Raw genomic sequence first — 11,773 nt, 5'->3', positions numbered from 1 at the left:
AGGACACAGGATGATCTTCCCCAGCTCCCTAATATGGAGTTCTCCTCCTCTTCCAGAACAGAAAGGCACTAAAAACATTAGCATTAATGATTTCAATAAGAACTAGTTAGCAAGCAGTCCCAGGAGAAATACAATAGCCAAGCCAAAGAAAAACAGTTGGAACTCGTTAGTACAGCAAAATTGACCCTGAGAAATCAGGCATGCAGCTGCCTATATATTTAAAAAGTATAGTGAAGGCAAAAAAAACACAAAAAATAAGAATTAAAAAATTCTGCTGACAGAAGTACACTATATAATGGGCTTCTCATACCAGATGGTTTGTTATAACCAGGAGAAACCGATGATCCTTAAGACAAAGTCCTTGCTTTTGAAGCAGGTTACAATAACCATGCAAGGAGACAGGCTGTAAATCTTGGTAATAAGGCCAAGGGAACTCCAAAAAGGCCTCCTACACCTTGCTTTGACCACGCTCGTACCTGAGGCAGTAAACTGCAAAGGTAAAGACAGTTGAAAAAAATTAGTACTGAACACCCTCCACTAAACAGACCACTCAAATACCCTTTCATACATTAGGATGGATCCATCCGGCAGGATGAAAAAGTTGCTGCAAATATAAAAAGTTTAAAGCTTTAAAGTTTCCTTTCCCAGGGCTTCTGACACCTCCCCAGACTTCTCCCCAATTTTATTTCGTTTTTTTGTTCCATGCTTGGATAGACAGTCACTTAAAGTAACACTTAAAATCTAAAATAAAATACTTTATTTTCCCCATATAAATCATTTTTCCTTTCTTTTAAAAAGGTCTTAACACTCATTTGCAGATCAAATGAAAAGACACAATAGCTATGTAAATCAACATCCCTTAATGTACTTAAACAAAATACATACATCCTTCAGAACAAAAGCATACATTGATTAGTTATAAAACAAACCCTTCACAACAGCACAATCCTGGGGGTTTCTACAAGCGTAAGCATGGCTATATCTGTGTGTACAAGAAAGGCAGCACACAACTGCATTTGCTCAGGTGGTCGTGCCTTTTTCAGCTGTTCTGGCAAGGAAAGGCTAGCAAATCCAGTCAACAGCAAGTTAAATTAGCCTCTATGAGCAAGGAAGAGCTTCCTGCACTTAAATGCTACTTCAAGGTTCTGCTTGTTGCAAGCAGAAGTGTCTGCAGCCATCTGTTAACTCTTACAACAAATTTCTCTTAAGACATGGAATCAGTTTTGGAATCACAAGAAGTCACATACAAGGATTTGATGGCAATCCAAATTGTTGCCTAAAAGGTAACCGATGAACAGCCACGGGCTGAAAGCATTTTTGACCCAAACAGGTAACTAACTCCATTGGATCTTTGTGTCAACTGAAGTAAACGCACAAAGAACTGAGGCTAAGGACATCAGCATGGCACTTCCAGAAGTAGCTGCAAGAATGAGATTGAGAAACCATCATCAAACTTTGTAAAAAAACCAATTTCCCTGTCTTCACTCACTAATGCATTAAAGAAACCCACAAGATTTTCAAAGAGCACAAGCAGCAACTTGGAAGGCTCTTGTTCAAAGTCAGAAACCAGGACAACTAGTACTGACAAACAAAATAATTCAGTTCCACCAAAACCAAGACAAATTCCACAGGACTTCCCCCTCTTCACCTTTAAGAATTGACATGCTATAAGTCATCTATAAAATAAATAGTAATATGTCAAAAGACAGATTTTTAGGAAGGATAACAGGATTACAAGGATCTGAGGCTACAGCTTATTGGTCCACCTTTGCTTCCAGTAGATCAGAGATTCAAGAATATTCCACATCCTAATTTACCCAGCTAAGTGGCCAGAAATCATGGGGTTCCTCCCCCTTTTCCAGCTGTCCAATACTGAGCCCTTCCCTTAAATCTCAAATAGTTTTTCTAATAGACAATTCTGCTAACATATATACTTTCTACAACCAGTAATTTGACAGAAACAGCTTAAATCAAGATGAACAGACACAAATTAGCACCATTTTACAGACTACTGGATTTCATACTACAAATCTCATTATGCCTTGTAGAAATTAAATTGGAAAACCAGTGGCAAACACACTTACAAGCTGTGCACATCTAAGTGCACTTAAATAAAATATAAAATCAGTAAAGTTAAGTAGCACATTTCTGAACTTTAACGTACTCAACTAAAAATCAGTACTTTCACTTAATGGAGAACCCAAGTTATTTAATTCTCATGTGACTACTTATTCCAAAATATTATGCTGGCTTAGAAGAAAAGATCCAAAAAGCCTCAGAAAAAAATGGAGCTCATAGCTATCACAGCGTCTAAAAACCCATTCTTCATCGGAAACATGGTCACTGCACAAACCAAATTTTCCTCAAGTTGGCATATTTCTTGATCACATCATAACCAATTTATTCTTTTTGCTGCCCCTTTCCCTGCTTGAAACTTCAAGATCCTAAGTATGAAAGCCAGTATTCACTACATCTTCAAACAGGTTAAAAAAGAACAAGTTAAAAAAAGCCAGGATCCCGAGACACGCTATCAGGTCTCATCCCAAATCAAATAAAAATTGCCCAAATAAATTGACAGCATCATCAAAAGCAGATGCCATGAGACCCTCTCCAAAAAGGTTACTGCATTCTTCCTTTGCATTTTTGCATATTCCAGAAGTCGCAACAGAAATTGTTTTTTTCCTTGAAAAAAGTCTTTGGTCTAGAAACAGCTATGCCAACGAAGGACTTTCACAACTAAAAGGACTAGGATCATTCCCAACTTTGGAACTCCTGACACTGAGAACTGAACCCAAAAGAAAAAAGAAAAATAAATAAACAAGCCACATCCTTCCTTTTTAGCAGAACAGACAGCTGCTCTCAAAGGATTTTTCCTGTCATCTCCCAACATCTGGCAAGGAACAAAAAAAGCCTTCAAAGCAAACTGGACATCAGGATCCCCACCATACTGAGTGTCTTCGTTTATAAGGGATCTGGTTTTTCATAGGAGAGCGTGCAAGCACCTTTTTCGTGCTTCCTAACCAAAGAGACTGTGTTTCTCTCCTGGCTGAGTGACTATGACGGTCTAGCGTATCTTGAAGTACACATTCCTAACTTGGCTGGAAGTTTTGGAGCCATTTATAATGCTTTCCCCTAAAAATTTAGGAGAACACAAAGACTGCCTGATGATATTGGGATGGGAAGGCAACTCAAGGAAGTCTGCAGAGATTGTCTGATGTACAGAGCAGACAGGAAAACTTGAAAAAATAAATGCATTTTCTCTCAGTCTGAGAGTCTCCTCAAAGTTTTACTTTTCCTATAAAGACAATAGTTAAAAAAAAAAAGATCAGACTAACATTAGTGAGAAAAAATAACTTACTATGTTTATCTACTGGATGAGGGCCTTCTCTCTCCTCAGACCTCTGCTTTAAGTCTTTTAAAATGCTTCAACTCAGCAGGAGTTCCCAGAACATTAATCACCTCTGGAACAGTGGCAGAGGTGAGGGTGTCTTTGGTGGACAACACCTTTATCATGCTTTCTGTCTCAGGAAAAGGCAGCTTTTACAGGTGGTCTTTGATATGGTCCTGTCATCCATTCTTCCTCTAAAATATTTCTTCTCTCTTCCTATTTTAGTAATCGTCGTTTCCTTTTTATTCCTCAGCAAAATTTATCTGTGGCCCTGCTTGCACTCTTGAGTTTGGAGGTTCAATAACAATGTACAGAAGAAGCTATTACTGCCCAATATCACAATCTTCCTGATCAGGAGGAGACATGACTCAGCTCCCAGAAAAATATATATATATATTTAAATAAATTAAAACGGACAATGACCAGTCCCAGAAGCTTTTGTTGGGCAGATTTCTCTACTTCTATTTACGTGCAACTGTAAAAAACAAGATCTTTAGAAAATGTTATGAATTAGTCAGACTTGAGCCACAAGCTCACTCACCTATCAAATCCTTAAATAAAAAATGAACTGTTAAATGCATTAAATTCTGCCCCGATCAACGCGGCAAGAAAGCCTATTAAATGTGCAGCACCTCCAGACAAAACAGTTTTTCAACACTGCTTTTAGTCCTCACCAGTAATCAATTATCCTTCAAGCTCCTACATTATGTAATTAGAAGTGCTTCCAGAAGGTGACTGGTAATTAATCAGGAGACTATATTTTCCTTCTTACTAACTGCACTCTTTCAACCTTTTTCCGAGAGATCTTGCACACATCAACGGTAGAGCCATTTCTCCTTTAAACGCCATTTCTCCCTCTGAGCAGGTTTTCCCATGTGAACTACAAACTTAAAACTCAAATGTTAATACACAGAAGTTAGGTCTCAAAATTTAGCTCTTATACAAGCAAGATGAAAAATAAAACTTGATTCCCTTAAAGGAACAGCATCAGTTACTTAATATCCTCATTTTCATCTCTAAGAGGAACTTAACTACAATTTTCTAAAGAAAGTATCATGTATTTTTTCAGCTTAATGCTCCTCCAGTGCTGCTCCTCAAAGCATTTTTGGCAGACAAATCTGCACATAATCATGTTTCTAATCTGAAAAACATTTGCACATCCTTATTAATAGCTGCTACCACTAGACAAATGCAAATCTCACTTTCACTCAGGTGCCACGATTTAAGAAAGATCCCATAAACCACATAAAGTTATGACCCATTCATTGATTTTGGGGTGGTGGTGGGGAACAAGGTCACAAAATGACCTGTCAAAAATCATACAGCATACACAAAATTAAAACCAAAGAGCATCTTTCCCTGGACTCTTGCCACTGCTTAAAGGCAGTCAATTTTAACCTAACATCTGCGAGTCAACTGCTTGCTCACAAGACACTTTTTCCCCTTACATCTTCCATTAAACTTGAACGCTGCCAAGCATTTTGGCCCAAACACTGTGTTTTGGTTTCCACAAAGCCTGGCAGCTCAAAATGGCATCCCAAAAATGTAAATGCCACACCAAGGTTTTACAGTGACATTACAGCCCCACAGCAGTGTTTCTAACAACTCCTTCCTGCCTGTGAAATAAGCTCTAAGAGCAGAAACTTGCTCTACCCTAGAATTATTTTAAAATGAGATATTGCTAGTCACTTGCTGCTGCTCAGCTTGCACAATCAAGTGGAGTTGTCTCTTTGCAATGACTATGTTCAAATCCCATAAAAACTCCAACAGTTTGCCCTGGAGGAGAGCCTCCATTGGCACAAACTGCAAAACCTGCTGGGGAGAGTCCGAGTCAAGCAAAGAGCTCATCAGCTTATTCAGATGGTGCAGATATTCAGCAACTGGATTTGGGAGGCCCTGGTAACCAATGCACAGCAAAACAGCACAGGTCTTCAGTGGCTCGGGGGAAGCTGGACAAGCAAATGTGATGCATCTGAAACAGCAATGCAGTATAAAGATGAGGCCAGCTGTGAAGCGTGTAAAACAAGAAAGAATAGGCAGAATCAATGCATCTCCAATCTTAAGTTGATTTAGTGAATGCAGAACACACTCCAAAAGCTGCTGCTGGTATTTTGGTTCTCCATCGTAAAACAAAGAGAAGCTAAATGTCAGCAGTGGGGCAGAGTCTAGGAGCTTTATTTCCATACCGAGTTGGCTTTTGGTATCACAAAGGGATGGAAAGTCCGCCACAAGGCACTTGAACTGGTCGCTACAACTTGCGTTCGGGACCTCCTGGTGACACCTGGTAAGACGGGACAATTCTGCCAGTATCAGTTCCCCTGAAAGAACCTCACAAGAAGGACAAGGCTCCAGCATCTCTCTGCTTTTCAGCCTGCCCCCTACCCATTCTCTCATCGCTTCATTAAGGTTTTTTAAGACTTGACCATCACAAAATGGAGAACAATTTACCATTGGTAGTCTCTTTCCTTCCAAAATGTACCACAAGCTACATTCAAGATTAGAAGATGATCCTTCCAAAATGCACAGTTTACTGGCATTATTTAAGCTGTGCTCTTCAGCCCAGTGATTAAAATAGCCCTTTGCCATTTTATCATTCCATGTAAGGGTTTCCAGCATCTTCCTTTCATTGTATGTACTAAAATATTTGTTCCTTTGCCCAAACCATTTTGCATTCATGCCACAACCAACCTGTGGTTTCTTCACCAGCCAGTTATTTCTGGCAATAGGTTTCATGCAATATCTTTGCATAAAGAACTCTACTGCACAATCTCTTAGGTTGTTCAGTTTTGTCTGCTCTGCTTCTTCCATACATTTAAAGAGTCGGATGTTCTCAGAGATAGTCTCTACTTGGCACTTGTGGAAGAATGTGCAACATTCTTCATGTATTTTAAGAAAAGATTCTGGCATCATATGCTGGGGGAAAAGTGCTTTGTTGACCATTTCCGTTCCGAAGTTCTGTATCATCTTAGAAAGCAGCAGGTGAATGCTCTCACTGCCCAAATAACGAAGACAAATCACATAGGCCTCTGAGTTTCCAGCTTTGCTAGTGGCTGGCTTAAAGACATGGACCTCCTCAAAACAACAGTTTAGGAGAAAGAGTAGATTGGCAGAACGGTGTTCAAACAACGTGAACATCTTCAAAACAAAGGATCCTCCAGTGCTCAGGATCATTAAAGCAGTGACTGTTTCACAGTAGAGCAGAGGTGAAACGAGAGCTTCCTGTTCACCTGGATTTCCCTGGCAATCAAAACTGCCATCAGCAGTTACCAAGTGAACTGTGGCCATATTATTTATGAAGTGCTGAAGTCCTGTTAGATGTTTCAATGTCATCACATCACCAGTGTTATCTGGGCCAAAGTACCACCAGGGCAGGGTATTCGCAATAAGACGGTCATCCATAATCATCACAAGGGTGTCATTTGCTTCATGGTATGGGTTTAGAGTATTAGCTACCCAATTCCAATCACAAGGGATGTGATGAGATTTCAGGTAGTGATTGAGACTGGCTATAAAAGCTCCAGGTGCTTCACAGAGGTGGACAGAATTCAATTCTCCATCCTGAAGAGCTTCTTCAGGGAGAAGAGGGAAGCTGCACAGGATCTCGTGAAACTTGCACCAAGCCTGGGTACACAGCTCAGCATTCACAGATTTCTTCACATGAGGAATTATTTTCCCTGCTTTATTAGTAAATGAGGTATGCTGATGCCATTCATCCAAGTTCTTATCACTCAGTTGATTCTTGATTTCATTCATTGAATCCTTCAGAGCAAGGAGTGAGTTGAATTCCTTGTGATCACAGCTAAAAGCATCACTAGGATCCGGGAGCTGCCATTCATTATTCACAGGTTTAGTGTAAGAAAACTTCTTTGCAAAGAGCTTCTCAATTTCAGCAAGAATATCAGGACTAAACTTTTCAAGATTTGGAGCCTGGTCAACACAAGGCTTCTTACATTTGTTCATTCTTGGATCGATTCACAACCTAGAGGACAGCAGGAGAGAAGAAAAAAATGTTGTCACAGTTCTAAATAGATATATAAACAGGCAAAAAATTAAATATATATATAGCTCCTCCTTAACCTTCATATTTCAGAAGGAGAGAGAAAAACGCTTCACAGAATCATGTATTAATGTAAACAATAAAATAAATCACTTATCTTCAGTGAGGCTATTTGGAAATCAGAAGGTTCAGAGGTCTACAGTTACCCTTCATGCTACTTTCACAGAGCATACAGAAAGAGAGGCTGACTCTTAAGTGAATTCTGAATACTCCACTTATTACATAGATCCAAACACTTACAAACTAATTAATCTCCCTCAGACACAAAACAGATGAATATATCCCAAGCCTCACAAGTTAACCAAGTAGGCCACAAATCTTTTCAAGGGATTAAGGCAGTATTTCTTCAAGAGCACCAAAATATGGTGAGTGGGGGGAACATGCAAAGGCAGCTTTTGAGAAGCAGCACAGTTGCTCCCTCTATTCCCTCCTAACTCACACCAGATAATATTCATCTCCCTTCCACCAAATTAAGCAAGACACTAGGAAAGCTCCCTCCTTACCACCCCCCCAACTACAGCCACTTAGTTGATGATTCTCTGGTGAGAGGTTTAACAGAGACAAAACCTATTTTCTGTGCTCAACTTCATGACTACGTGCACGGTTTTTGGCTAGGCCACTTCAAACCCTTATGCCTGGTTTTCCCTACTGGAAAAGCAGGAGAAAAAAATGAAGTAAGAAAAGGTGGTTTTCTTGGCTATTTATGGTCAATTCTGATTCCTACTTGATGTTAAGCTAGAAAGGAGTGGAAAGCATTGTGCTCTGAATGGATAAGGTCAGGCTAATGTAAGCGTTTTTCTGCACAACGCCAAGGAGTCCGCTGCCATCTGCTCCAGTACGCAGCGCTGCACGCAAGGGAGAATTTCGGTTCACCAGCGAGGCGGTTCCAAACTCAGATTTTCGAAACTTAAAAAATATATATGCTTTCTTCCATTTAAGCAACATTACGTAAGGAAAACAACCACTGGAGACAGGAAATTCATTTAACCTTCTCAAAACCCGTCATTCCCTCAGAAGCAAAACACATTTAAACTGTTACAAAACAGTCTATGGCAAAAAAATAAAAAATAAATTGAAGCTGCTAAGAAATCTACGGAGGCAAACGGCACAAAGAACGCCCAGCCTGAGCTATTTTCGTCCTCCCCTTCGCACAGGTACCAGCTAAGGCCACAGGCCCGCTGCCGCCGCCGTCTCCTCTCGCCGCCGGCCGCGCTGCGGGGCAGCTGTGGTCAAGCCCGCACGGGCGAAGCTTCAGGCCAGGCGTGAGGCGCTTCACCCCGTTCCCCCGGTGCGACCGCCTTGCCACGAAGGCGGGATCAGCTAGTTTCACTTTCCCTTCGGAGGCCATTTTTCGGCCTTGAATTCCCCACAGCGTGCGAAAATGGGGGGAAGGAGGGGAGGGGGGCGGCTTTGCAGCCCTTCCCGCGGAGGGGAGCGCTGCCCCCGGGCCGTTTTCTGTCCTTTCGGAACAGCGGTGTAAACGCGGTGTTTGAATAACCGCTCGCGGCTGCACAGCCCCGAACGAGCCGCACGGCCGCCTCCTGCCTCCCCCCTCCCGGCCCCGGCGCTGAACGCAGCCGCCGCCGGCCGCAGCCCCTCCCGCAGGCGCGCGCGCGGCCGCCTCCGCCCGCGCTTCCCCCCGCCCCCCTCGCTACGCGAGGCCGCGGCTGCGGTGCGGCCTAGGCCGCGCAGGCGCCGCTCTTACCCGGCGCGCAGCGAGGCGCGGCGGCGGCCGCAGGCACCGCGCTGCCCCTGCGCCGCCGCCCCCAGGCAGCGGCGCTTCCCCTCCGCGGCGGGCGGGGCCGGGCCGGGCGCGGGGGCCTGGGAGAAATGGAAAATTTTCTACTGTAAACGTGGAAAAACAAGCAGAATTGGTGAAGGTCCACCCATTTCTGCCCCTGGAAAAACACTCCCCCCCCCCCCCCCCGGCAGCAAAACCAGCATTCCGCCTGCAAGCAGAGACACGAAGGTGGAAGCAGACTATGGCAGTAGGAAAAAGGCGTAAGCTACTGCTGAGACCTTAAACGTTTCAGGGATTTTTCTTAGACCGAGTTCGCTGCTGTAGGCGGCGGCGCTCCCTTCTCGCTGCTCGAGTCCGACCGGGCCTGGCGTCAACACCCCAGCTCGGCGCCGCGGGCGCAAGGGACTCCAGAGCTGAGGCGGCCAAAGCTTCGCTAGAAACTAAGCTGTTAAAAGCCTGATGCATCCGCTTTAAGGCAAAGCGATGTAATTGCTTATTTAAAGATAATGAATCTTTTATCCTGCTCTGTGAGGAATCATATTCTGAAAGCATCAGGTACATCAGAGAGTTCATACACTAAATTCATAACTGAATATGTAGATCTGTAAACAGCCTTTCCCTCTCCCCCCCCTCTTTTTTTTTGGAGCTACACACTTGTTTTCCAAATTAAAGGAATACCACTACAGAACAGGAACAGCTACACGTAGGCTGCTTTCTATTTAATAGAATACAGGTTAAAAAGCCCCATGCTGCCCATAAATACAAACACAGGGCTACTGAACTTTTATTCCCTAAATCTATTTGAAGAAAGAAAGAAAAAAAAAAACTTCCTTTCCAAGGTGAAGTTAGCACACTCATCATTAATATGCACAGCACAACCAAAAATGATTACTTACAAACTACCTATTCAGAAAGAAGCTTTACTAAGAAGCAATTCAGCTGTGGATGGAAGATTTATCTGCATGCACGGAGACGCTCCTCACCTTTGATTGGCTTGTTTGAAAATCGGTAGCTAATCAATCAATATATATATAGCTTCAGGGGGAGAAGCCTTAGTAAATTAAGGCTGTTGAGAAACTAGTCAGCCAGGTGGGTAAGGGTGTAATTGGGTTTTCAGGGCCTGTTTGTGGTCTAGCTTTAAAGTTGATTGTGCAGAATGTGCAGCAGCAGTATATAACATTGTTAAAAATCTTGTCTCAGTCTGGGAGAGCTTGGAGCTAACTGGGGTGTTACAGGCGTGTTGCAGTCTGAAACATTTTCTACTCCTGTGATATTTCTAGTGAAAATGTAAGGATAGCTTTCCTTTAGACTGGGCTAATTGTCTGATAATAGTTCAGTAGTGCTGTGAGATTTTCTTTTTTTCTTGCTATCACTAAGAACAAAATCTGTAATGATCAAGTTCTGTGGACAAAAAGCTAATTAAATCACTTGGGTTTGTGACTTTTTTATTTTTTATTTTTTTAAAAAAAGCACTTAAATCTCTTTTATAAGCTGTTAGGCTCATAACTATTTAGATAATATCTGCAAGAGAGCAGCCCTAATCCAATACCAAGATCTGCAAGAGAGCAGCCCCAAAGTGATTTTTCAAACTAAGAATGAGCTAAGCCCATTTCTGCCTCCTTTAAATTTAAAATAGCAGAGGATACATGCAGTCTATGCATCTTCAACACTAATGCAGTTGAAGGGTGTTGCTGGAGGTTTGTAGGAATGGGGCCTGAAAGAGCATACTGAGCCCTAGAAGAAGCTAATAGATTTTACAGAACACCCAGTTCTTCTCACCTGGTGTTTAAAGATCAGTCACATACATCTGTATTTTGGGATTGAGGCTCACCATGTTTTTAGCAATCGTCGTCCAGGATGTGAAGCCCTCATCAGTGAGGGAGATGACATTGTCCTTCTTAAAGGTAGGCAGGTAGCAACCTTTCTATTTTTTAAAAAGGTGCGGCACAGATGCTGCAGACCCTGAGATCTGCTGTGTTCCACCTTCTCAGCCATATGGGGGGCTCTGATATATGTTTTACATGTCTGGTGACTTTTAGCTGTACCAAGAAATTTGTAGGTAGCATATGAGTTTGGGAAGGTTGGCTGCTCTTAATAGTGACTTGGCATGACTTTGGGGACCAGTCAATCAGGGCTCTCATTCTGTTTTTGGCTTGCAGTCTACAGTCAGGCAGGTTTGCATTTTGATTCCTTCATCTGGAGGATTGCAAAGGGGAAGGTGTGGTGTGCATCTAATGCAGAACATTAATAAAATGATCTACTGTTGTTTAAGCTTTGCTTGTTAACACAAAAATCAGTGAAATAGAAATGAGAAACTCTGTAGATTATTTGTTGCTGTGGCATTATTGCACCACATAATGAGATAATGAGAAAGCATTGATCTTGTTGGGACAACATAAATAATACCTCCTGGTGGACCATGGTTACAAGTGGTATGTTCACTTAGTGACCTTCAGAGAACCATGTTCTCCAAAGAGGGGATTTAGGGGAACTATCTTTGGGAACACAACCTAGGTGAATATTTTGTATAGGAGCTCCTCTGCATGCAAGTATTACTGACAGAGAGGAAAAATAAATTATAACAGAG

At 42.2% G+C, this 11,773-nt stretch overlaps 1 protein-coding gene across 2 annotated transcripts; it reads right to left on the bottom strand.

The window, feature by feature from the left end:
* Positions 1-770: 770 nt before the first annotated feature.
* CMTR2 (cap methyltransferase 2) lies at positions 771-9,213 on the bottom strand. 2 transcript variants are annotated; one of them, XM_062586756.1, is made up of 2 exons: positions 9,151-9,213; positions 771-7,367 (listed from the first exon to the last, which is right to left on the bottom strand). In XM_062586756.1, the coding sequence occupies exon 2, from the start codon at positions 7,346-7,348 to the stop codon at positions 5,054-5,056; it is 2,295 nt and encodes a 764-aa protein (XP_062442740.1). In that variant the 5' UTR covers positions 7,349-7,367; positions 9,151-9,213; the 3' UTR covers positions 771-5,053. The 2 variants fall into 2 exon arrangements, with proteins under 2 accessions (XP_062442740.1, XP_062442739.1); XM_062586755.1 differs by lacking the exon at positions 9,151-9,213 and adding an exon at positions 8,604-8,991.
* Between the last annotated feature and the right edge of the window lie 2,560 nt (positions 9,214-11,773).

Source organism: Rhea pennata, chromosome 13 (assembly GCF_028389875.1).
Source record: "Rhea pennata isolate bPtePen1 chromosome 13, bPtePen1.pri, whole genome shotgun sequence".
Lineage (NCBI taxonomy): Eukaryota > Metazoa > Chordata > Aves > Rheiformes > Rheidae > Rhea > Rhea pennata.
This window is presented reverse-complemented; position numbering and strand designations above follow the sequence as displayed.

What these genes read in the sequence shown, in the direction of transcription:
- CMTR2 (XM_062586756.1), bottom strand. Translation starts at nt 7,348, where the DNA reads ATGAACAAATGTAAGAAGCCTTGTGTTGACCAGGCTCCAAATCTTGAA.